We start from the raw sequence: 23,565 nt of genomic DNA, 5'->3' as shown, positions 1-23,565 counted from the left end.
CTACAAATATGTAGATTCCCCAAAAATGAGAAAATTGAGTTCGTTGATGAGAAATTGCAATGATCTGGCAAAGTACTCTCTAGTATACTCATTTGAATTACAAATATCCAACACACATTACATATATATATATGATGTTACACATTTACAATGTCCAAAAATATTTAATGAACTATATATTTCTCAATTTAAAGTATGGTTTTATATACAAGTATATACCACTATTTTATATCTCTACCCAAACTAAAGCAAACGAGCTCTTTTAAAAACCGAGCTCAATTTCTAAAATGAACAACAAAAATACCAAAAATTAACAAAACAATTAAAATCTCTAATCATTTATGATCCAATTTTTCTAACCTAATTACCAAACATGAACAGATCGTTCTCGATCCACCGCCGAGTTCACCGCCACATCGTTTTCCCTAAACTTATGCAAAATCTTCAACAACGACCGCGCCTTCTTCGCCGCCGCCGCATTTCCCTCCGTCAACACCGAATAAAGCGACCCCGCAACGGACCGATCTCCGGCCAGCGCCGCCACCACCTCCTCGCCGCCGTGGCTGCACAGAGAACGTAGCGCCGAAACGCAGTACTCTTTTCCGGCCGACAAACTTGCGGAATTCAGAGTCCTCATAAGAAGAGGCAGAGCCGAGGCTTGAAGAATCGCATTGCTTCCTTCTGTACTCTCAGCCAACGCTGCTATTACGGCAAGTGAATCGGAAATCAACTCGCTGTTGTCGGAGGTGGCGATTATGTCGAGAAGAATTGGAACGGCGCCGGAATTAAGAACGGTTTTGTTGTTTTTCGGACAGAGTAAGAGTCCGAAAATGGCGACTACTGCGTTTTTTTTCCCGCAAGTTGTTCCTTCCTTGATGAGCTCGATAAGACCTGTAATGGCGTCCGGAATTTCGCCGATCAGTTTCCGGTATTCCTTCACTGACGAGAGGTAGAATAATGTGGCGGCCGCTAATTGACGAGATTCTAAGCAAAACCCAGATTTTAAAACAGAGAGAATCGGCATTAATCCTCCATTTTCCACCACCAAAATCTTCCCAGTCGAATGCTTTGAAAGTTTCAACACTGCAGCAATGGCGTTTTCTTGCGTGGATTTGTCGAAAGACGAGAGAAGATTCAACAATGGGGGAATTGTACCCGCTTTAATCAAACAAGACCGATTGAAGATGTTCGATTTCGCCAACAAACGAATCTCATACGCCGCTTTGTTCTTCTCCGTACTCGTTCCAAAAACCAGTCGCCGGAGAAGAAACTCCGATGTAAATTTTATCGCTTCCGCGGTGGCCAGACTTCCCGGAATTATAGTTCGAGTTATATCATGAGATCGGGTGTTGAATTTGGCCAAGGAAATTCCATTATCGGCACAAAATTGGTTGATCAACTTTTTGAGACTCGAATTTGGAACCAGTTCTAAGCTTGTGAGCCTCTCTCCTGTTTTGGGGCAGATGAAATTTCCGGCGGAAAGCCATTTCTGAATCGAAGCTCGATCGTAAGTCTGTCCAGTGGATACAGTAACAGGATCGATCATAAGTTCAAGAGAAATTGGGCATCGAAAATCTTCTGGGTTTAAACAGCTAAGAATCTTGGGATTGCATTTGAATTCCACTTGATATTTGTCCCGAAAATCCAGAGCTTCAAACAGAGTTACTCTGCTGTAGCTCATAAGACCCACCAAACTACTCAAAATCTGAACATCTCGTTCTTTCAAATCCGAATACTGAAAATCAATCTCTTCTTCCAAGAATTTTATCTCTTTATTACAATCACTCCACCTTCGAATTTCAAGGTAATCAAGAACCCGTTTAATGGCGGTTAAATCCGGCTCAATCCCCTTTTCAAATTGCAGCAAAATCGATTGAAGACGCTTCATCATCAATTCATCATCTTTATCCAAACCAAATTTCGCAATTCGTGCCTGTTTCACAACTAATTCAACCAATTCCTTCACTTCATCACTCGTATCAATCCGATTCAACGGCAACACATCGAGAGCCGTAGCGAGTGCTCGAATCAGAACCCAAAACTGAGTAGCGACGAATTGGGACTTCGTTAACATCCAAACCTTCGCATTAGAACGCGAGCAATCTTCAAACAAGAACAATATTTTCTGAGACGTTAGGTGAAGTTCTGAAAAACAGAGCACGACAGAATCCGGAAGATTGGACGACATGTCGCGAAGCTCCTCGAAGAATATCAATAAAATTCCCATTTGTCGAATCGTTTCTCGGGCGTTTCGTTTCTGGGTTACGAAAGTTTTCGTTTGATGATTGCATATTTGACGGCAGAGATCGATCAAGGAAGCCAAGAGAGTCGCCGGGGAAATTGCTTCGCAGGGATGAACCGCCGGAAAAGTCAGAATCCGACGATCGGAGCTTTTGGAATTGTGAAACATTGAAGAATTTCAAATTGAATGAATCAGATTTTCTTTTTCAACAAAAGAAATTTAGAGAAGAAGATGGAAATTTAAGAAATTGAGGTTTTCAAGTTTCAATTGAAAAGAAAAGGACGGAGGTGGGGGTTGGATTTGCCGCGAAAATATGTACACGTGTAAGGTGACACGTGGAGGATTTTGGTTGGGCATACGTGGCTTCGTGGATCCTGCTCGGATTCGGGTACCGGTTTTTAATCTGATACGGATAATATTGTGGGGCCCACAAACCGACATAGAATCGTGGACCAATGGGATGACGACATGTTACTTGCGGCAAAGGTATTGTCAGCTTGGTCTAAGCAACGTCAGACCCGACTCGTGGCTGGACGCGTGTTTAGTTTAAATCAAATTTAAATATTATCTTTTATTTTTCTTTAAAAAATTACTAAATTTTAATAATATAATTAATCATTCAAAAAAAGTTAAACGAGGTTTTTTTAGTGGGTCGATATAAATTTATTATTAAGGTTATCGTGAAAATATTATAGGATTTTATAATTGTCATGAGATAAATTTTAAGCTATCATCTACGAAAGAAAATAGGTTCAAATTCTCTCTCAAATAATAAAAATAATGGGTTTAAATTTCCTTTATTATTCGAACTTTCGAGATTTTGCCTTCATTCTTCTTTTTTTTTTTTTTCCTTACGAAAAATCTCTTTTAAATTATTAAAATATTGATTTTTTTTAATATCTTTTTCATATATAGAAAAATAAATTAAAATATTTATAAATATAATAAAATATCATTATCTATTTGTGATAAATACTAATAAATTATTGTCATCTATTATTAATAGACATTGATAGTCACTAATAAATATCTATCAATATTTATCACTGATAAACTGTGACATTTTGCTATATTTAAAAATATTTTTAATGATTTGTCATTTAAAATAAATTTTCTTTTTAATTAATTTTAATTATTGTGTTCCTTAATATTTATTTATAATATATTGATCTTAATACACCTGCCTAATTTCATGTCTACATCGATATATTATGTATACACTTCTAATGATGTGACCATTTTTTATAAGCTGAATAGAAAAGAGTGACTAAAGTGTTTTTAACATCAACATGAATATGATTGATGTATCAACTCTTGTTTTGATTAAAAATTTAAATCTTCATCTCGATATTTTTATAGTAAAGTTATTTGATTTATTTTAATTTATTAGTACAACAATAAAGGATGAATATTTAAACTTTCAACTTCAATTATTGAATTATATTAAAGTTGCCAATTATTAATTAATAAATACTTATTAGTTTCTTTTCCCTTTTTGTAATATATGTATATAAGAAATGTAATTATATTATATTGATGTTGAGAACTAGAATCTTCATTATAAAAACAAAAATAGAACATTTTAAGAGTGATAAAATCAAAACCCATTTTAATAGAGATACTAATTAATGACAATAATAAGGCAAATGTGACACGAGAATCTTGCTATATAGAAGACAAATATTGATTTATATGCTCGTGAGGAGTATTGACTTAAACAGTGTCTTAGTTTTAATAATATTTAATTATAAAAACATAATTATCAAATTATATATATAAATAAATAAAGGTTAGCCTTAGCGTTTAGATTTCCATCAACTTAAGCTGTCGGTAGGTAATGGGTTGGGATATATTAAATCAGACGTCATTTTTAAGTGGTTAATTAATTATAATTAATTAAAAGCTTCAAAGTATAGTTGCAATTAAATCATTAATTAAATAAATTTGATAGCTTCATCAATTTGTCTAAGGACAGCTAGCTATCTCATTGCATTAATTTACCCATTTAGACTTGACCATTTTATCCAATATACACAAAAATATTATATAAAATAAAGGACATTAAACTAATTTGAACTCTATAATTTGGGGAAATTTCAATTTAGTCTATGATATAGTTATGGTTTTAATTTGGTTTATATAGTTTACAATTTTCAAATTTTCATTAATTGCCACCTGAAAAAGATAGGCAAATTAATAATGCAAGAGATAATTTTGGGAAGTTTGATTAAATCATATAACTATATCAAAAACTTTTTTATCAAACTATAAACACTAAATTGAAATTTAAACTCATGTATCTTTTTGGTCTTAGATTACAATACGTCACATTTTTAATTTTGGATTTTGAGTTCAATTTCTATTTGGTCCACAGGTTTCAAAACATTACAGTTTTATTATTCTTAAGTTTTGAGTTTTGTTTCAATTTGAACTATAAAGCTTCAAATTTAACACATTTAACCTTGATTTTTCATTAATACTGACCATCAATTCTTGGTGTTAATTTCATTCATTAATTTAAAAGAATTAAATTATATTTTTACTAATTTTTCATTTTTATTATATTAACTAAAAAATTTCACATCATAGTTAGTTAAAATTAGTTAACTAAAAATTAAGGTCAAATAGCAAAATGGACATTAATAAAAATTCAATGATAAAAGTGTAAAATATTGAAACATCAAGAGATCAAATGAGAATTAAACTCAAAATATGAAGATAAAAATGTAATATATTGAAACCAATAGACTAAATAAAAATTAGATTAAAATACTATTTTGGTCCCTTACTTTGAGATTAGTTCAATTTTAGTCCATATACTTTCAAATGTTTAATTTTAGTAATTGTACTTTCACTATATCTTAAATTTAGTCCATCGAAGTTATTTTTTTTATCGAAATTGAAATGATTATAATATTTTTCATGCAAAGGAATACAATATGTGAATATATTTTAAAAAATTATAGTAAAAATACAAATAAAAATAAAAAGTAATGAAATAATTCACAATAAATATAGGGAATAAATTTAAGATTTATCGAATATAGGAATTAAAATTGAATATTTAAAAATATAAAAATTAAAATTGAACAAATTCTAAAATATAAAGATAAAAATGATATTTTAATTAAAAAATAAAATATTAGAACCAAACTAAAACTAAGAACTTATTCTATCACCACGAAATATTTTTCTCTGAAATTATATTGGAACTTTAAAATATTGAAATAATCTCTTCATTTTGATAGGACAATTAAGTGGGGAGAAGAAAAACCACTTTTAAATAAACAATAAGTTTTTCTAAATTTCCACAAAAGGAAAAGAAAACATTGATAAAGTCAACAAACAACATTAAGAAGCATCTAGGAAGTAGTGTATTGTCTTAATGTTTAAGAATATGATTTTTTTTTTCTTTTTCTTTTTTTCTTTTTTGAGATAAAGAATATGATTTTGTTTTAATAAGAGAGAATAATTTGAAAAATAAAATATATGGTGGAATTAAAAGTAGATATTTTTGTGTAGAGATTCATATATAGTGTGTGGGTCATTGTAATCATATTATGTGGCTTAATATGCATGGCGTTATCATTTTCAAGAAATTTGAATTTAATAATAATAATAAGATGTAGTCGTTGAATTTGGTAGAATTGATTTGATTAGAACAGAATTTTGATGTTGCTATTTCTTCAAAATAATAATAATAATAATAATAATAAAATGTTTTTTTATATATAAATAATAAAATGTTGCTAAGAGAGAGCAACAGATTTTATTTAATTAAAATAAAACCATTATTGTCCAATAGTTTTTTGACATTTCAAACGCACTTATAATACTTCATTCACACCATAAAGAACCTACATTGCTCTCTTTTGTTTTCTTGTCACAAGTAAAAATAAATAATAATAATAATAATAATAATAATAATAATAACAACGGACATGAACTTGTACTATCAAATTCAAGGTTTTGAAGTTCAATCTCTTTATTCTATATTGTAAAAGAAAAAAGTGAAAGAAAGAAAGAAAATAAAATGTGTGGCTTGTTGGAAAAATCATATATGTTGATTCATAAGTGATATCTATTTTTAAGAAATCTAGATTATTGGGCCTTGTTTAATAATAAATTTTGTTTTTTAGTTTTCTATTTTTAAAATTTAGATTTAAATCCTATGTTGGTCTCTGAACTTTCAACTGTGCTCTATTTTGGTCTCCAAACTCTTAAAAAAATATATTGTTTTAGTCCTTAAACTTTTAAAAAGTATTTATTTTAGTCATTTACTATTAAAACTTTGTTAATTCTTTGATGAAATTGCGTCTAGCATGTGTTGAGTAAAATGAAGGTGAAGTAAAATATCAATAACCAATGTGCCAAAACGCTGAACGACCAAATTCTTGAACGAAAAATGACTTTTGAGTTCGATAGAAAATGTTTTATCACCTAATTTAAAATTGAAACCCTGCATTTTTTAGCATTACTAACTTATTTGGCAGCCTAGCCATTTAAAAATACAAGCCATCTCATCATTTTGTTTAAAAGTTATAGAAATTTAATAGTATGGACCAAAGTAAGCATTTTTTAAAAGTTCAGAGACTAAAATAGATATTTATAAAAATTTAGGAACTAAAATAGAACAAGTATCAAAGTTCAGGGACCAAAATAGTATTTAAACCTAAAATTTATGTATGTTTCTAACCAACTTTTTAATTACAGGTGTCATCTTTGTTTAAGAAATACTTGTTTTTCTAGTTAAATTCTAAAAACAAAAAACTATATTTTGAAAATAATTTTTTTATTTAATTTAAAAAATTAGCTTGGTATTCACAAAAATTAATACATGAATTGGATAACATGTGTAAGTAATGTTTATAAGCTTAATTTTCAAAAAATACTAAAAACAAAAAATTGAATAGTTATCCAATAGAAGTTTAGATTTTAAAAAGAGATAGATGTTTAATATCTTTACATAATTTTTTCTTTTATACTTTTTTTTAGATATTTAGAAATAGGTTTAAATCATTATTAGTCCCTGAACTTTGATAAAAGCAACAATTTGGTTCCTAAAAATTCAAAATTAATGATTCGATCTTCATACTTTTAACATGTAATAATTTAGTCTTTCTCTTTAAAGATTTTATCAACTTACCATCAAAGCCCTTCCCTTGCTCTGTTTTAGCAATTTCTTTTTGTTCCGACATTACAAAAATAAGCATTTCTCCATCTAGACCTACCATTAGGATTGGCAACGGGATCGGAGTGGGAGGGGGGTTTCTCCACCTTCAAATGGCGATGATGGGGATGGGATTCCCCGTTTCCCTTATTCAACCAACATACAACAATGTGTAACGAAGAGAGACTCGACTTTTCAGTTTAATAGGAAGATTCCATGACTTGTATAGTATATAAACGATTTTGAGAGGGAGGGGGGAGGAAATTGAATGGAAACCGACTTTTCAACATTTTGACATGTAAAATTTTCTCTAAGTTTTAGAATACCTTCTTCAAAATTCATTAGTATGATTATGCTATAATGGATTTGGATTTTCCAATAGAAGTCATTGGATTTTCTTAAAAGTTACAAAGTTTACATCTCAAGTAAAAATCAGTAACTTACATTGATTGATGACAGTAGGGTGTACTCGAAGGCAGCAACAACTTTGATGACAGCTTGTTTGACAGACGACGATACTATGGCTTATTCGATGGCAGACCATGTTAGGTTATATATTCTAAAACTCGTAGTTTGTAAACTTTAAACATATTCTATTTACAATAAAGTTATTATTGAAGTTTATTCAATAGAGTTGTTATTGAACATGTAAATTGCATTTAAATTGCTAAATCCTATAAACTAACGAACCCATGGCTATAACATGAATACTTAAACTTTATGTAGAGATATAAAAGAGGATCAAGTTTTAGTATATAACCAAAATGGTCTATAAGTATAAAGATAGGGTTGGGTACCTTATCCTAGGGACACTACGGATGCGGCCTGCTTTGTATTAGATACAAATTATGTGATCCCTAATCGTTCATGTGGAGACATGCAAGTGGGGGCAGTCTATGCAAAAGTTGTTTGCATAAGACCAGATCATGAAATAGTCACTTTTCTTTATAATGACCGTTTACTGTTAAAACTGACTATTTCAATTTGATGACCTAAGGTAACTCGATCTCAATCCTGAGCTAACTATAAACTCTTGTTTATTCGAGATTATCCTATAATCTGCATGGATGAGAGTGGCTCAACATCGTCGCTTAATAAGCTTCTTATTTTAAGGGTCAGACCAGGTAGATAGCTAGAGACATAGTCTTGCAAGATGGAACTCACTCCTACTCATTTCAGGGTAGTAGATAGGTTGTTCCCTTAAGTACTGATTTTTAGTCTTAAATAAGGGGTGCCACCCTCTCTATGGCCGAGAGGGATTCAATTTATAGGTCGAACCATAAACCAATTGTTCATTTGTGGATTAGTGGAGACTTAAGGAACAAGATGTATTACAGGGGTAAAACAATAATTTTGATGCAACTGTAAATACGAACAACCTGTGAAGAATCGACTTACTGATTATAGTTAAATCAAGTGGACATAAATATATCTACAGTGATGAGAGTGCAACTACTGACCTATAGTGATATGTCTCGGTAGTTAATGAATATCGATTAATCCGGATAAAGGAGTTTAGCCAATTAATCTCAAATCGTTGGAACTCATGATATGTAGATCCACTAAGTCCCTCTACTAGTTTGTAAATGAATTAAACCTTAGGATAACGTGTTTAATGAATTTGAAATGTTCAAATTCGGATTAGGGTTTGGATTATTATATACGATATAATTAACATTTAATTATCGAATTAAGTGTAATTGGAGAGTTAAAATATTTAAATTTGATTTAAATATTCTCTATATGAATATTGATTCATATTTGGACTAGGTGTTTATTAATTTAATATTTGATATTAAATTATTTTTAATTAAATAAATATTTAAAAACAAGATAAATTATGTAAATTAATTTAAACTTGAATAAATTTCAAATTCAGTATTAATTGTTCTAATTTAATTTGATTTTTGTGATAATTTGAATTAAATTAAAAATAAATAATATGTTAGTGGATTTTTCCAAAATGTTACCACTAATCAATCAAGTTAGTGGGAAACTGAGTATCTATTTCTTGTTAAACTAGATTGCATGTTCAAACCAATAAGTAGGGGTTTTAATTTCAGTAGAAATTCTCATGCAAAAATTCAATTTTTGAAGAAAAACAGTTTTCTGTCAAAACTCTCTCCAAATCTCAAAGTTCATCCCAGAATCATCTCAATATGAGTATCACCACTCAATCTAAGATCAAGAGTTTAGCGGTGAAGATCTTATGGTAGTCTATTTCAAGATTACAAGAAGAAATTTGCAGAGATTTGGAACAATTCATGGATTCTTCAAAGGTTACTTCTATAAACCTTAAATTCTAGAAAAACAAGAATACACATGCTGATTCACTAAAATTGATGTAGTTAGAGTGTGTAGGATCTCATTAGCTTCCATTTGTTGAATGTTAACACCATCAAACCAGACCTCTTTATTTTGTGTTGTTTGCTCGACGGTAGAAATCAATGGTGAGGAGCTAGCTGCTGAATGTGAATAATGAAAATAGGGTTGGAACTTGGTAAAAAAAAAATCTAAAGATGAAATTACTAATTAGCCATTATGGTTTGGGCTTCGGTTAAAAAAACTAATTAGGGTCAGGATCCGGGCAAGGATACTATCCCCGTCCGCAGGTCCCCGATTTGACCCCATTCTCAGTCAAATAGAAGATTCTCTGACCTGACTAGTCAAACCGAAGATTTCCCGATCCGATCAGATCGGGACCCATAGGGACTTGATCTCGCGGTTTTTTTTTTTTTTTTTCCATCCCTACCTACCATTCTTAAAATTTCTCCCATTTCATCACTATATTTCAAAATTCAAACACACAAAATTTGGAGCTCCCTTAAATGGGGACCTAACATAGAGTTATTGGGATTTTGAAATCAAAGAATTTTATGAGTCTGCATCTTCTCTTTGCATTTCTTACTCTCTTTAGTCTCTAACATATAAACCCGAATCATCCTTTTTTTAAATTTTTCATCTTGTAATTCTTCCTTAGCCAAGTGCTCAAGCAGAATAGCAAAGCAAATACAAGTATTAGTAGAATAGCAAAAATGTGTTCCTCGTCATTAATATACATCAAACCATGAAAAATTATTTGTCATATATATTGAGACAATCTCTTCAAATAATTTCTCCTTAACATGAAAATTTAAAATTAACTTGAGATTTATGAAGGACATCCAAGATTATTTAATTAGATGCTTTTATTTGAGCATACTCCTAAGTGTTATTTATAAATACATGACATTATTAATATGATTTAAGTAGACTCGAAGAGGGTAAGATTATCTCATACATAGTTAATTGCATGAAACGAGTGTGTGTAAACCCCTTATTTATAATAGGGAAATGTGTAATTAAATAGGATCATAGGTATGTTTTGTAGGGTTCTTTTCTAGGGAAGGTATACAAATAACTTCACGAAAATTTGACTTAGAGCATGTAAGTTCTAGATATTGTCTTATTTTCTTTTTCGAACTAAATTTATATAATTAAAATCGATTATTAACCAAATATCGAACTAGTTTATTTAATTTTAATCAACACTAATATAATTCAACTAGTTATTCGTACAATATACTTTCAACCAAGAAATTATAGGTTCGAATCTCCACATATTGTTGATCCAAAGAAACACTATTTTATTTATCAAAACAATAAAGAAGAATTAAAAACATATTATTTCAAAAGTCTCCTTATTCCACCAACCACAAAAGGATTCTTGTAATGTAAACCACCAAAAGGGATCATAAAATGAGGTAAAAAGGAGAGAAACCTTCTAGCTAGCATAAGAATCCAAATTAGTCTAAATAACAAAGTACAATTCACCTTGAAGAAAAAATCACTTATAAAGAGGGAAAATCACAAACTTTCTGATCCACCACTCTCATTTCATGCATTAGAAACTTTCCATTTCTTCCTTCCCTCAATCCAAAATATTGTTGTTCTCCCAAAGCTTTCAACTACTATATAAATTGCCCCCATTCCCTCAAAATAAAACTCACTCAATACTCTTTAATCTATCACAATATATATCCACTAAATCCTTCCAAAATGACCTTTCAAAATGGTGTCTCTTCCTCCACGAAAGCTCAACTCCATGTCCCTACCATCGGAACCGACCATAATGAGCTTGTGAAAATCATTTCCTTTTCTCCTATTCAAAATGGTACTCATAATGGCACTCAAAATGGAGCTCAAAACGAGACCTCTTTTTCACCCGTTTTTCCTGGCTGCTATGTCGATATTGCCCCATGCTATCCTGGTATTTTCTTGGTTAAAATTTATTTTAGTCATTGTACCTTGAGCTAATCTATTTAATTTTAGTTTCTATACTTTTAGATGCACAAATTTAGTCTATATATACATTCAATAAATCTTAAATTTAGTCTCTCAAAGTTAATTTATATCGAATTTGGTTAAATAATAATAATAATAATTTTCATGCAAAGAAATATAATACGTGAATATGTTTTCAAAATTTATAATAAAAATGCTAATAGCTAAAAAAATACAACAATAAACTAACATCAACGACTAAATTTAAGATTTATTGAAAGTACAGGAACATATGAAAGTATAAAGACCAAAATTGAACGAACTTCAAAGATGATATTTTAGCCACTATTTCTCCTAAAATAGAACCAATTCCCAAGTAATTAAAAGTATAAGGATAATTTATAATTAGTCTTCTTTTTTAGTAGTATTCATAATCCATGATTATGCACTCTTTAATGATGTAATTTAAATTAACAGAGGAGGCACATGTCTATAAGCTAGAGAAGGTCATATTCAAGGGGAAATCCCAATATCAAGATCTTTTTGTTTTTCAGGTACTTTTTTTCATTTTTTTTTATTTCTGGCCTACTTTCCTTAAATTAATTGTTACTTTTGTTTAATTTTGCTAAGTTCTTTTTTTTTTTTTTTAAATGAAAATTAGTCACCAACACATGGGAAGGTTGTAATCTTGGATGGCTCCCTTCAGCTAACAGAGAAGGATGAGTTTGCTTATCAAGAAATGCTCACTCATCTCCCACTTTGTTCTATTCCCAATCCCAAAAAGGTGATTTTTTTTCTTCATATCATAATGATTTCAAGTGTCTTATGAGTTACAATCTACTAGCTAATTTGAATACAAAATTTGATTAATACTTACCTTCTAGGTTTTGCTGATTGGAGGTGGGGATGGAGGGATTCTTCGAGAAATATCTCGACATGCTTGTGTGGAGCACATCGACATTTGTGATCTCGACAAAATGGTGATCGATGTAAGTTATACTTCCGAGTATCATATATTTTCGATCAAATCAAAAGTATTGTTCTTGAACTTTCAGGTTTGTATCAAAGATCAATGATTAGACACGGCTTTATGTTGTACCTAATTCCACGCTCCCTTTTTTTTACACACAAAAAAAAAGAGTCACATGACAACCTTTTATTGAACCGCTACCTGGGCTGCATCTAGCAACACCTACGTATTTTCATGTATTAAATAGATTTATAAACTTTAAAAATGTTTAATAAGTCCTTGATCTTTCAATTTTGTTTCTAATAGGTCCAAATCCCTAGACTTTAAAGGTGTCATGTAAGATCTTAAACTTTTGATTTTGTATCTTATATTTTTTTGGCTTTTTAAAAGCTTCACGAACTTATTGAAGATAAGATATAGTAATTTCATTTTATGTCTATTAACTATTCATTTTAGTCTGTGTATATAGATTTTTTTTTTTTTTTTTGGCAAAGGTGTGCATATATAGAATTATTAGACATAAAAGTTCATAAACCTAATTGACAGTTTTAAAATTCAAGAACCTATTATTGGAGGCAAAATTAAAAATTCAATGACTCAATTAGATTTTTCTAAAATTATAGAGATCGACAAAAACACAAATATGAAAGTTTAGGAACTAAACCTTAATTTAACCTCAGAAACTCAAAATTAATTATGTTTTAATTTTGAGAAACTCAAAATTAATTATGTTTTAATTTTCTTCAATTTTGCGTGGCTGAAATTATGAAAGAAGAATACATAATGAAAAGAATTTGTTTTTCCTTACTAATTAATAAAATGGTGTTTCATTTAGGTTTACAAAAGGTATTTCCCAGACATTGCTATCGGGTACAAGGATCCTCGTGTGAATGTATGCATAGGCGACGGTATGAAACATAGAACTACATGTCGTTCGAGGAATGTTGTCGGATTTTGTGTTTCGTGTTGTTTCTAATTGTCATAATGGTTGCTCGTTGTTTTAGGTGTGGCCTTCATCAAATCTGTTCCTCCAGCCACCTATGATGCTATTATAATTGATGCATTTCAGGGCATGGGTACGCTATAATTTTTTCATTGAATATATTTAAAACTTCAACTAATAATTGTCCTAATGTCTATTTGATTTCAAAATTTCTTCTCTACTATTGCAATAATTTCTCAAATTTTATGCAAGTGTTAATAATTCCGTTTTTTATCATTTGGTTTTTTTATTTTTAAAAATTGAACTTATAAATACTACTTTCACATTGATATGTTTTGTTTTGTTTTCCTTTTTTTCAAAAATGATGTTTTCAAATTTAAAGTCGAGCTTTCAAAATTAATAATAATAATTAAAAAAAAAATTGCATTTCAATACTTTTTTTAAAAAAATAACTATGAATTCAACCATTCTTTTCATAAGAATTAAAAAAAAAAAAAACCAGGGTAAAAAGGTGATAATAAAACAAGCACAAATTTTAAAATTCAAAAAACAAAAATCAAATGATTAATGTAGCTTAAAGTTTCAATGTATATAATTATTAGTTATTAGTTTTAAGTGATACAACTCAGTTTAAATTGAGATAACGATTTTGTTTTTAGTTTTCTGTTTTTCAAATTAATATTTGCTTCCCCTTGAATTTTTTACTATGGTTTTCAACTTCGTGAAAAAACAAAAGAAATACTCTTCTTTTAAGTGTTAAAAAAGTCAACAAAACTTAAATTTCTAACCAAATTTTAAAAGCTTTTTGAAAACAAGTTTAATTTTTAAAACTCAAAATCGAAAACCAAATAGTTAGCTAACCATTCCATAATTTTTTTTCCAATTGAATGTGGGTTGGAGATCAGGGGCTTATGCAACAGAGCTTTCAAATGAAGACTTACTTAAATCAATGGCAACGGCTTTGAAGCCCGGTGGCGTAATGTCGACTCCGGCTGACAGCATATGGCAAAACAATTTCGCCATGGAAGATACCATAACTCTTTGCCGTGACATCTTCAAAGGCTCTGTAAACTATGCTTGGACCTCTGTTCCTTCATATCCAAGGTAAACCCAACCGAAAACAAATCCTATATATAGCTTTGTTTCATTTCCAAAATTCTTTACTTTTATGTTTCTGCACAATCTGAAGTTTTCTGATACCTTTCTTTTCCCTGTTAAATGATCCAAATTCAGTGGAGTGATCGGCTTCATGCTCTGTTCAACCGCCGGTCCATCAGTCGACTTCAAACACCCGGTGAACCTGTTGGATCCAGGAAATTTTGGTGTTGCAAAAGGACCCCCTAAGTTCTACAACCCAGAGGTGGTTTCTTCTTTCTTTTTCTCACATTTGTTCATAAGCCTATGCCATGCTATGCTATGCATACTCCTAAGATCTAGCTAACTGGCTGTGTAACTCTGCTGTTTAGATCCATACTGCTGCGTTTTGTCTTCCTGCATTCGCAAAGTCGGCGATGGGTTCCAAATACGCATGAGGAATTCAGAAGTATAAGTATATGAACGAATTATGTGCATATACTAAAGTCTACCAAATTCAGTAGTTCATCAACTGTAGGCTGTAATGTGAAAGTGACAACGGGAAACTGTTGTCAATCGAGACTTTTCTAATATAAATGAATATCTCATCTATCACAATGGGAGATGTTTGATTTCAAGATCCTTTGGTTGCATGGACTTTATACAAAGATAATGAGGTAGAAAAAAATAGAAAACCAGAAACACTAAAACTCCAAGGTCGGCTTCTTCGCCGACAGCTGGTCGACGAGGGCTAGCCCAGTATATCTGGCTTGCACACCACATGGAATATAGGGTAGCTACAACTATGATAAGCTTTACCGACTGATATGATTGTTTTGAAATCGACTTTGCAGACTTCGCTCTGTCTTATAAAGAAGCATGAATGGTATTTTGAGTACAGGCTAAAGATTTAATGAAACTCAAATGGCACAGTGTAAATGAATATATTTGGTATCACGAACCTGTTAATGTAAATAAAGCCGCCAATTAAGCAAGTGCACAAGAATCCAACAACCATAACAGCATCTGGATTGATTGGTGCTCGGTTCTCCCACCAACCAGTGCTCAATATCCAAGTGTATGTTGACGAATGCCCGTTTTCCTGCAAATTTCGCGATAGAGATATAATAGTACTACAACCCATCTTGTTTAATTATATAAGTTTCTGAGAAATATAAAACATGAAAGAACAATCCCACTCCAAAGGGAGACGATTCAAAGAAAGTCGAAAATTGATGAATGAATTCATCAAAGACGATATATCAGTTGTACTTCTCATCTGATTGGATAATAATTTTCAACTAACTTGTGATATATCTTGTCTTGTTGTAAACCCCCAAAGACCTCAAAAATCATTAACCAGACATTAATAATAACACTTATTTTCCCTTGTACCCTCCTAGATATAAGAAAACTTCTATTTGAACACACGTCACATCTCTTCATCACAGGTGTTTTACCTGAGATGCTTAATTTAGCAGCATTATATTAGGATACCACCTAACGAGAAAATTCAAAGAAATACAAAGAACGCAAGGATAGGAATATATTGTAATATCAAGAGAAGTTAAGATAAACTAATAGCTTTTCAGAGGAATATCTCTCCACCAAAGTCCCACAATCGAAACTTTCAACAAAACGATCCAAGTCCCCCAAGGTGTCCAACTCCTCTTATTTATAACTAAGACACCACTAACTACCCGAAGTACCCCTTCCCAACATCCTACTATTCTTACCTATAGACCACTAACTAGTATTCTCACACATCACCATATCAAGCAAGACTCTTTTACTTTAAAAAATGATCAAAGAACTTACAGAGGCAGAAAGGTTGGTGATGGGGCAATTTAAATTCTTGATGTAAAGCTTACCTCAAACAAATGGTCAAGAAAGAAGTGTGAAAAAGAACCAGCTGAGATTAGCAACAAGCATTGCCTTCTATTAAGAGATACCTACATCAATACAGCAAAATAAACCAGGATGAAGATTAAATATCTCAAGACAATCTTCTAAAAGATGACAATATTTTCCATTTCTTTTCACTAGAAGCAGCTAATTCATAAATATGTAAATCGAGTAACCAATCCCTTCTAAAAGAAAACAAAGAGTATATTTCACAGCCCAATTTCAAACCATAAGATAAAACCAAATACAACATCGTTCTAACAAATTCACCATCATGCTTGCAATCAATCCACACGAGCATAACTTAAGAATCATCTTACAACAAAGTAAATCAAAATATAATCAATCACAAAAAAAAATCGAGAGACCCAATTAGGTCTTCGCACAATTCTTCAGATTTTAGTAACCAACAGCAAATTCAATGATCCAAAAATGGAACACGGAATTTCAAAATCTGCCGAATCGTGAAGTGAATTGACTCACCCCAGAGACGGACTCGAGGAGGCCCTTTTGGAGTAGAAAAGAGGAGAGCCAGGAGTAGAAGAGGCAGAGAGGAAGACCCAGAATGAGAATGTAGAAAACGGGATGATGGATTGCGTCGGGAACGGAAGATCCTGAGAAACCGAGAACGGAGGACAGCCAATCGGAGAAGGAGCCGATGTCGGGGCCGAAGAAGGCGTTGACGGTGTAAATGAGGGTATGGTGGGGGCTGAATCGGCCGTCGGTGAGAGTCGTCAGAGCGGTGCCTGAGCCCATGGCGTAGAGCATGTGCGGCCCAGGTCCAGGCATGGTTCGGTCTCGACGATCACAGTCGCAACCCAAGTTTCCGATCTCAATATTCAGTGGAGCCGACGGGAATGGAAGCCATTAACTCAGGATTTAGCAGGGGTGCAGGGGTTCAAATTCCCTCGTTATATTTATTTTTACTAAATTGGATCCGTCACTTATAATATTGCATTGACAATTATTATAGTGATCATCATTGCTTTGTGGCAACTAAAAGATTAGATTTTATTTGTTTTTAGGAGCCGATGATTAACATTTAGGATGTGTGTGAACATAAAAACTATCATAATAATCACATTTTACTATATTGAATATTATTTTCTATTGTTCAATTAGTTATATTCGATACTATTTTAAAACCTCTATTTACTACACTATTTACTATTTATTATAGTTTTTATTATTTTATCTTTATCATTTTTTTATTCTTTGTTACCGTTTTACTATTTTATTCTCAAAATAAAATAGTTTATATCTCAAACACATACTATTATAATCCAAACTAAAATAATCTACATCCCGAATACAAACTATTGTAACTCAACTATAATAATCTACTTCTTGCCTCAAACACTTAGATATTGACGGGATTGAGAATGAGTCATCAGTACCAAAAAAAAAAAAAAAAATTATTATTATATTAAATTTTACAATAAATTTAAAGTACAAAATTTAGATGACATTTTCTAAGTTTAGAAACTAAGAAATTGTTTGTATGAATTTTGTAAATGATTGTGAATGATCAAAAATATGTTTTAAAATAAATCTAGAATGCTTGGCAAAAGAATAACTTAGTTGATATCGAAATGTGGATTATCAACATATTTATATAATGGAAATTGAATTAATGTCTACAAATAGAGAAAGTTACACTCATGTAATGTTGAGTCGCTCATACTCCAATATTTATATTAGTACCATCAAATTTGTAAATAGCTTGGACTAAAAGTTAATTCTTTTTTTAAGTATAATAATATATAAAACAAAATTGACAAAAATCTGAACTAAATATGTAATTTTAAAAAATATATATATAAAAAAAATAAAGGAAGCAAAAATGGTCCCTTTAATTAAAGTTCATGTATCAAAAGTTTCTTTTAGACGCGGTAGGATGTACCGAAAGTTTTGGTTGAACCTAATTTAGTACTAAAATGCGTTTTTTTTTTTTTTTTTTAATTAGTAGTAAATATCACCAAAACTTCATAACAAATCTTCAAAATAAAAACTATAATGACTCTTTACAACTAGGTTAACATCAAACGTCGTGTTGTTTTTCAACTTATGCATCCTTCTCAAAATGATTTGTCATAATGAAACTTTCTTTTTTTCTCAATTTATATAGTTCAATTGATTAGAGTATATATCATCAATTAAAATGTCAGATATTTGAATTTCTATCCTTATATATGAATTAAAAGAAATTATCTTTTTAGTTCATAGTGGTGATCGAACTTTTAAAGTATTAAAAAGACAATGAATAATCCTATAATATCTAGATGAATAAAACATCAAATATTGAACTAAACAATAATTAGTGAATACCTTATCTCCTAATAAGTATTCAAGTTGATATTTGTATGCGCTAAAAGATTGAGAAAATATATTCATTATAAACTTTAACCCGCTACATCCTACCTAAATCCTAAACTCTAAAATCCTAAATCTGTACGAATTATTAACCTAAATAGAGAAGATTGTACAATTGGCCCATTTTGGAGGTCCAAAATAAAAGTAGTATTTTAACCTAAGATTTTTTTTTATCTCTTGCTTACATCATCCTCAACCAATTTTACAAAATTTCCCTTTCTCCATCTTGCAGGTTTTTTTCTTCTCCTCCTCCTCCTTTGGACTTTTGCTTTTCTTCTCTGACGAGCGACTTGATCTGACGATGTTGTAGAACGAGATTGAGTGTTGGAGAGTGAGAAAGAAGAGAGGAGAGTAAGATTATGAGAAGAAGGGACTAGGGAGAGTGATCCATATGAGAGAGGAAATAGAGTTCAAGAACGAGAGAGTTAGTTTACAGTTCACGTGCACGAAAATTTTGTTTTTGTAATTTTACTCGAATGTAACATCAATAAAGGATTAAAAATATCTCATTTTTAAAAAGTAGGCAAATCTCATTCTTTTTTTTTCCTCTAATTTAGATCATCGGTGCAAAAATTCAAAGATATAAAATTCGTACAATTGAACTCAAAATAGTTGGAATGGATGATTGCCCGTGCACGTTTTTTTATAAAAGAACAGAAGTAATATAAATCTTGTTTTTTCTCGCATAAGCTGTGCCTCGTGGGATCCGTGCGAAGTGTTTGACTTTTTTGTATAACGTCAGAGTTTTGACTTTCATACTACATTTTGGGCTTTTGAATAGTGGAGTGGGCTTTCTAGAAAACCCAAACTTCTCGCACCTCATAAAGCCCACGGCCCAACTTCCCTGCTTCTCCAAAAAAATCCTTATAATTCTTTTGGCCAACGAGATAAATGACAAAATAAAATATTTCATTTTAAAAAATGACAAAAAAAAATTTTAAAAATTAGAAAAATGGCAAAATGAATTTTAACACTATTAATTAAGAAATAAAAAATTGACCAAAATATCCCATCAGATAAAAAGTAGTGATATTTACTTGCAAAAAAATTGAAATAGAATAAAGAAATAATCAGAATACAAATACACTAGTTTATAAAACTCAAACTCCGTGAGATATTCATATGTTAAACCTATGAAAGTTAATTTAATAATTGAAGAAAGACTTAATTTCTAATTTTAAAAAGTATGGAGTGTAATGCAAGAAAATGCAAAATCTGCAAACTCAACATAAAGTTACACACATTATCTAAGAAAACATAAATTATAGTACAAATACACCGTATCTGCAGACTAAATTTTTATAACTTTTTAAATCAAACTAAAACCATAATATATAAAAACTATATAGTAGGGAATACAATTACTTTGTTAAAAATGTATATTTAATTGAAATAAAAAAAATGATGATGGAGAAAATTTTTCAACGAAAAACCGATTCCTGCAGGAAATTTTTGCCCCCGTTTTCTGCGAAAAAATTCATAGGGACAAAAAATGGAATAGGGGTGAGGACGGAGAGGGGCTTTCCCGTCCCACTGCGCCCATGGACATTTCTATGGCCCACCTCTCGTCGAAATGAAATAAAATAAATAAAAAAACAATGGATAAAACCGTCCACTTTTTCTTCTCTTTTTTAACAAAAACCGTCCACTTTATATATACTTTTTTGTTTTTTGGTTCTTTATGAAAATTGAGCAATTGCAAAATTAGTTGGACACTTTATATTTTTGGAGGCAGACAAATTTTTATTTTAAATAACATTATAAAGTCAATATTATAAAAAAAAAAAAAAAATCCCTTGATATATCGAACATATGAAAATTTGAAAAAGAAAAAAGAAAAAAGAAAATAGTGAATATTAGTTAGTGCCAGTAGGCAGTGGATAAAAGCGCCAGCGAATTAAGATTCCGTAAGTGGGACCCAACATCCCCTAATCATCGCCTCATTTTTCTAATCTTCTCATGCCAGCTAATCCAGGGCCCCACCTTTTTGGTACCATCTCATTCTCTCTGCGATACACCAGATCATACCCTCCTCACGCACAACGGCTCTAAAAAATAATCCCGTTTTCCATTTCTTTTTTTTAAATCCCTGTAGCTTCTTTTCGGATAATTCAACTACCGGCTATCCAATACTGGCCCCACCACTTTACCGGCAATCTCCGGTCGCCCACTGTTTCGTTTTCCTTCTTTCTAATTCTCCCCGTTGGCTCTATATACGGGAGCGTTATTCTTCCCTGTAAATCCTAATCTCTCTCTCTCTCTCTACGGCCATGGGAGACCGTGACGGAGCTTTCAAAGAATTAGAATCAATCGGAGAAATCGATGGCGCCGATGCTCTTTTAGCCTCTAAACGCTATAGTTGTTTTTGCTTCCCTTGCTTTGGACCTCGCCGGTCGGCTTCCGACGAGGTATCATGGTGGGAACGGGTGAAGACGAAGGCAAAATCCACGAAGTTCGACGGAGAAGATCACTGGTGGACCGGCGGAATCAGATCCCTCAAAAAGCTTCGTGAATGGTCTGAGATCGTCGCCGGTCCGAGATGGAAGACTTTCATTCGCCGGTTTAATAGGAACCGTCCGGCCACTGTCAAGCTCGGGAAATTCCAATATGATCCTATCAGTTACGCTTTGAATTTCGATGACGGGCATAATGGGGATGTGGATTTCGACGGGGATGAATACAGTGGTGGTGGGTTTCAGAACTTCTCCGACCGGTTTGCTGCCGTGCCGACGCCTGTGAAGTCGTCGGGAGCGCCGGCGGTGAATGGTTAGGGTGCGGCGGTGACGGTTGCGGTGGTGATGACGATGGCGGTCTTGTTTTCTCCGGTGAAGTTGAACGGGCGGTTTCCGTCCGGTCTTGGGCTTTTAACGTATCTTTTTCAACTGATGAGCTGGAAGTTGACCGTTCGCGGTGAAATAGGAGGCGCCAATGGCGGCTGTACGCGTGTTAAATAAGATAGTCTGACTGTTTTTGTGGGGGTGACGTGGAGCAAAATGGTGGTGTTCATATTCTTATAGTTGATATAATTTTGTTTTTTTTCCAATTAAATTTGTATGATTCCAAATTTCAAATAGAGTTTTATTTATATAAATTATTGATATCAAGAGAAAGTGTGTGTACATATTTTCTTTTTTCTTTGTTAATTAAAAAAAATGGAGTTTGGTAGTCTGTATTATAGTTTACTTTTTCCAATTACAAATTATTAGTGTCGTGAAATGTAAATGGATGGAATTAAAAATTATTATTTTTCTTTAGTTAGGTGAAATTATAAGTATAGTTCTAAATGGTGTTGTTTCTTTATTAGAAAAATGTTTAATAAATATATGAACCTAACTTTTAATTTTGTTAAATAAAAAAAAATAATTTTGTTTGTAAGGTCATAAACTTTAAAAAGAGAATGTGTCTTGATAAAAAAAAAAAAAAAAAGGGCTCATTGCAGATTACCATGTTATCTTTTAAATTAATGACAATATAAAAAATTATTGAATTTGAAATCAACTATAAAGTAATTACTTAATCGAAATCAATTAATGATAGGAAGGATACTTTATTTGGAGTAACTTTTAATTCTTTTAAGCTTTGTTTAAATATAATTTCATATTCTTAGAACCCTTTACATTTGGATGTGATCTTCGTTCATTTATGTTTTCTTTTTCGGTAATTTAATCATAGAAACTCTAAAGTTAAGTGTGCTTAGCTTAGAGTAATTTTATGTTTGGTGGTGACCTCTTGGAAATTGTCATAGGAGACATAGAAATTCTAAAAGTATTTAAAACAAGTAAGGATGATATAGCCAAGTCGCAGGAGATATAGGAGAATGTCGAGACTATCAGGTGTCGAATCCAAATTTCAACATTTGTGAAAATATCAAGGAGAGTTTAAAAACATGCAAAAATTTGATAGTTTGTCTTAAGCACAAAATTTAACTTTAAATTTAATTAGTTCATAAATTTTTAAGTAATATTGAATATGTGAAAGATTATAGACACAAAATCAAAAATTTAAGATTGTATTAGATATTTTTAAATTTTAAAAAACTACTAAATATATGTTGAACGAAAATAAAATAACACCTCTCAAGATTTAATGAAATTTACTAGACATAAATTGAAAAATCCATAGTACTGTTTTTTTAAATATATATATATATATATATATATATATATATATATATATAAAAAGTTCATATATTAGTTTAAACCTTCATTCTTTTATTTATTTTCTATTTATTTTTTTTTTCTACGAATGACCAAAAATTTAGTAGTAATTTAAACGAATTAGTGTTTTTACCACGTAACATACACGTATATTTTCATATAAACATATTAAGTTTTGAATAATTTGGACAAGATAATATTAGTTTGAAAATTAATTAAAACTAATTTATTTGTTCTTATAATGTGATATTATTTAATTGGTTCTTTTAAATAAATATTTAATTGACTTGTTATAGCTAATGTGATTATGATTTTGATGTAATTAATTAAATAATATTTTTAATTTTAATTCTTTTTAGTACAACAAAAATCATGAGTGTGAGATGTCAACTATTAACTTATATGAAGGGTTTCCTATATCTATTGGACGTTTATTTTTTAAGTATTTGGCCATTCTAACTTTATATA

The 23,565-nt window shown here is 31.1% G+C and overlaps 3 protein-coding genes and 1 pseudogene across 5 annotated transcripts; 2 read left to right on the top strand and 2 right to left on the bottom strand.

Moving 5' to 3' along the window:
* Positions 1-153: 153 nt before the first annotated feature.
* LOC120082459 (U-box domain-containing protein 19 pseudogene) lies at positions 154-2,524 on the bottom strand (annotated as a pseudogene). The gene has a single exon (XR_016531158.1). The product of XR_016531158.1 is annotated as a U-box domain-containing protein 19 pseudogene (transcript).
* An 8,859-nt stretch (positions 2,525-11,383) lies between these two features.
* LOC120082529 (spermidine synthase 1-like) lies at positions 11,384-15,302 on the top strand. Its single transcript, XM_039037734.2, has 9 exons — positions 11,384-11,661; positions 12,153-12,229; positions 12,337-12,459; positions 12,560-12,664; positions 13,481-13,553; positions 13,650-13,721; positions 14,494-14,692; positions 14,822-14,948; positions 15,055-15,302. The coding sequence occupies exons 1-9, from the start codon at positions 11,451-11,453 to the stop codon at positions 15,118-15,120; spliced, it is 1,053 nt and encodes a 350-aa protein (XP_038893662.2). The 5' UTR covers positions 11,384-11,450; the 3' UTR covers positions 15,121-15,302.
* Positions 14,441-17,568, bottom strand: LOC120082528 (uncharacterized). Of its 2 annotated transcripts, none has more exons than XM_039037733.2 (4): positions 17,051-17,556; positions 16,534-16,614; positions 15,625-15,764; positions 14,441-15,079 (listed from the first exon to the last, which is right to left on the bottom strand). In XM_039037733.2, exons 1-4 carry the CDS (start codon positions 17,354-17,356, stop codon positions 15,022-15,024), a joined length of 585 nt encoding a protein of 194 aa, XP_038893661.2. In that variant the 5' UTR covers positions 17,357-17,556; the 3' UTR covers positions 14,441-15,021. The 2 variants fall into 2 exon arrangements, with proteins under 2 accessions (XP_038893661.2, XP_038893660.2); XM_039037732.2 differs by lacking the exon at positions 14,441-15,079 and adding an exon at positions 15,210-15,524 and having other exon boundaries at positions 17,051-17,568.
* Positions 17,569-20,781: 3,213 nt separating this feature from the next.
* Positions 20,782-22,050, top strand: LOC120083201 (uncharacterized). Its single transcript, XM_039038852.2, has one exon. It carries the CDS (start codon positions 21,211-21,213, stop codon positions 21,709-21,711), a length of 501 nt encoding a protein of 166 aa, XP_038894780.1. The 5' UTR covers positions 20,782-21,210; the 3' UTR covers positions 21,712-22,050.
* Positions 22,051-23,565: the final 1,515 nt, after the last annotated feature.

This window comes from Benincasa hispida, chromosome 8, assembly GCF_027475165.1.
Source record: "Benincasa hispida cultivar pf3 chromosome 8, pf3_genome.v1.1, whole genome shotgun sequence".
NCBI lineage: Eukaryota > Viridiplantae > Streptophyta > Magnoliopsida > Cucurbitales > Cucurbitaceae > Benincasa > Benincasa hispida.
This window is presented reverse-complemented; position numbering and strand designations above follow the sequence as displayed.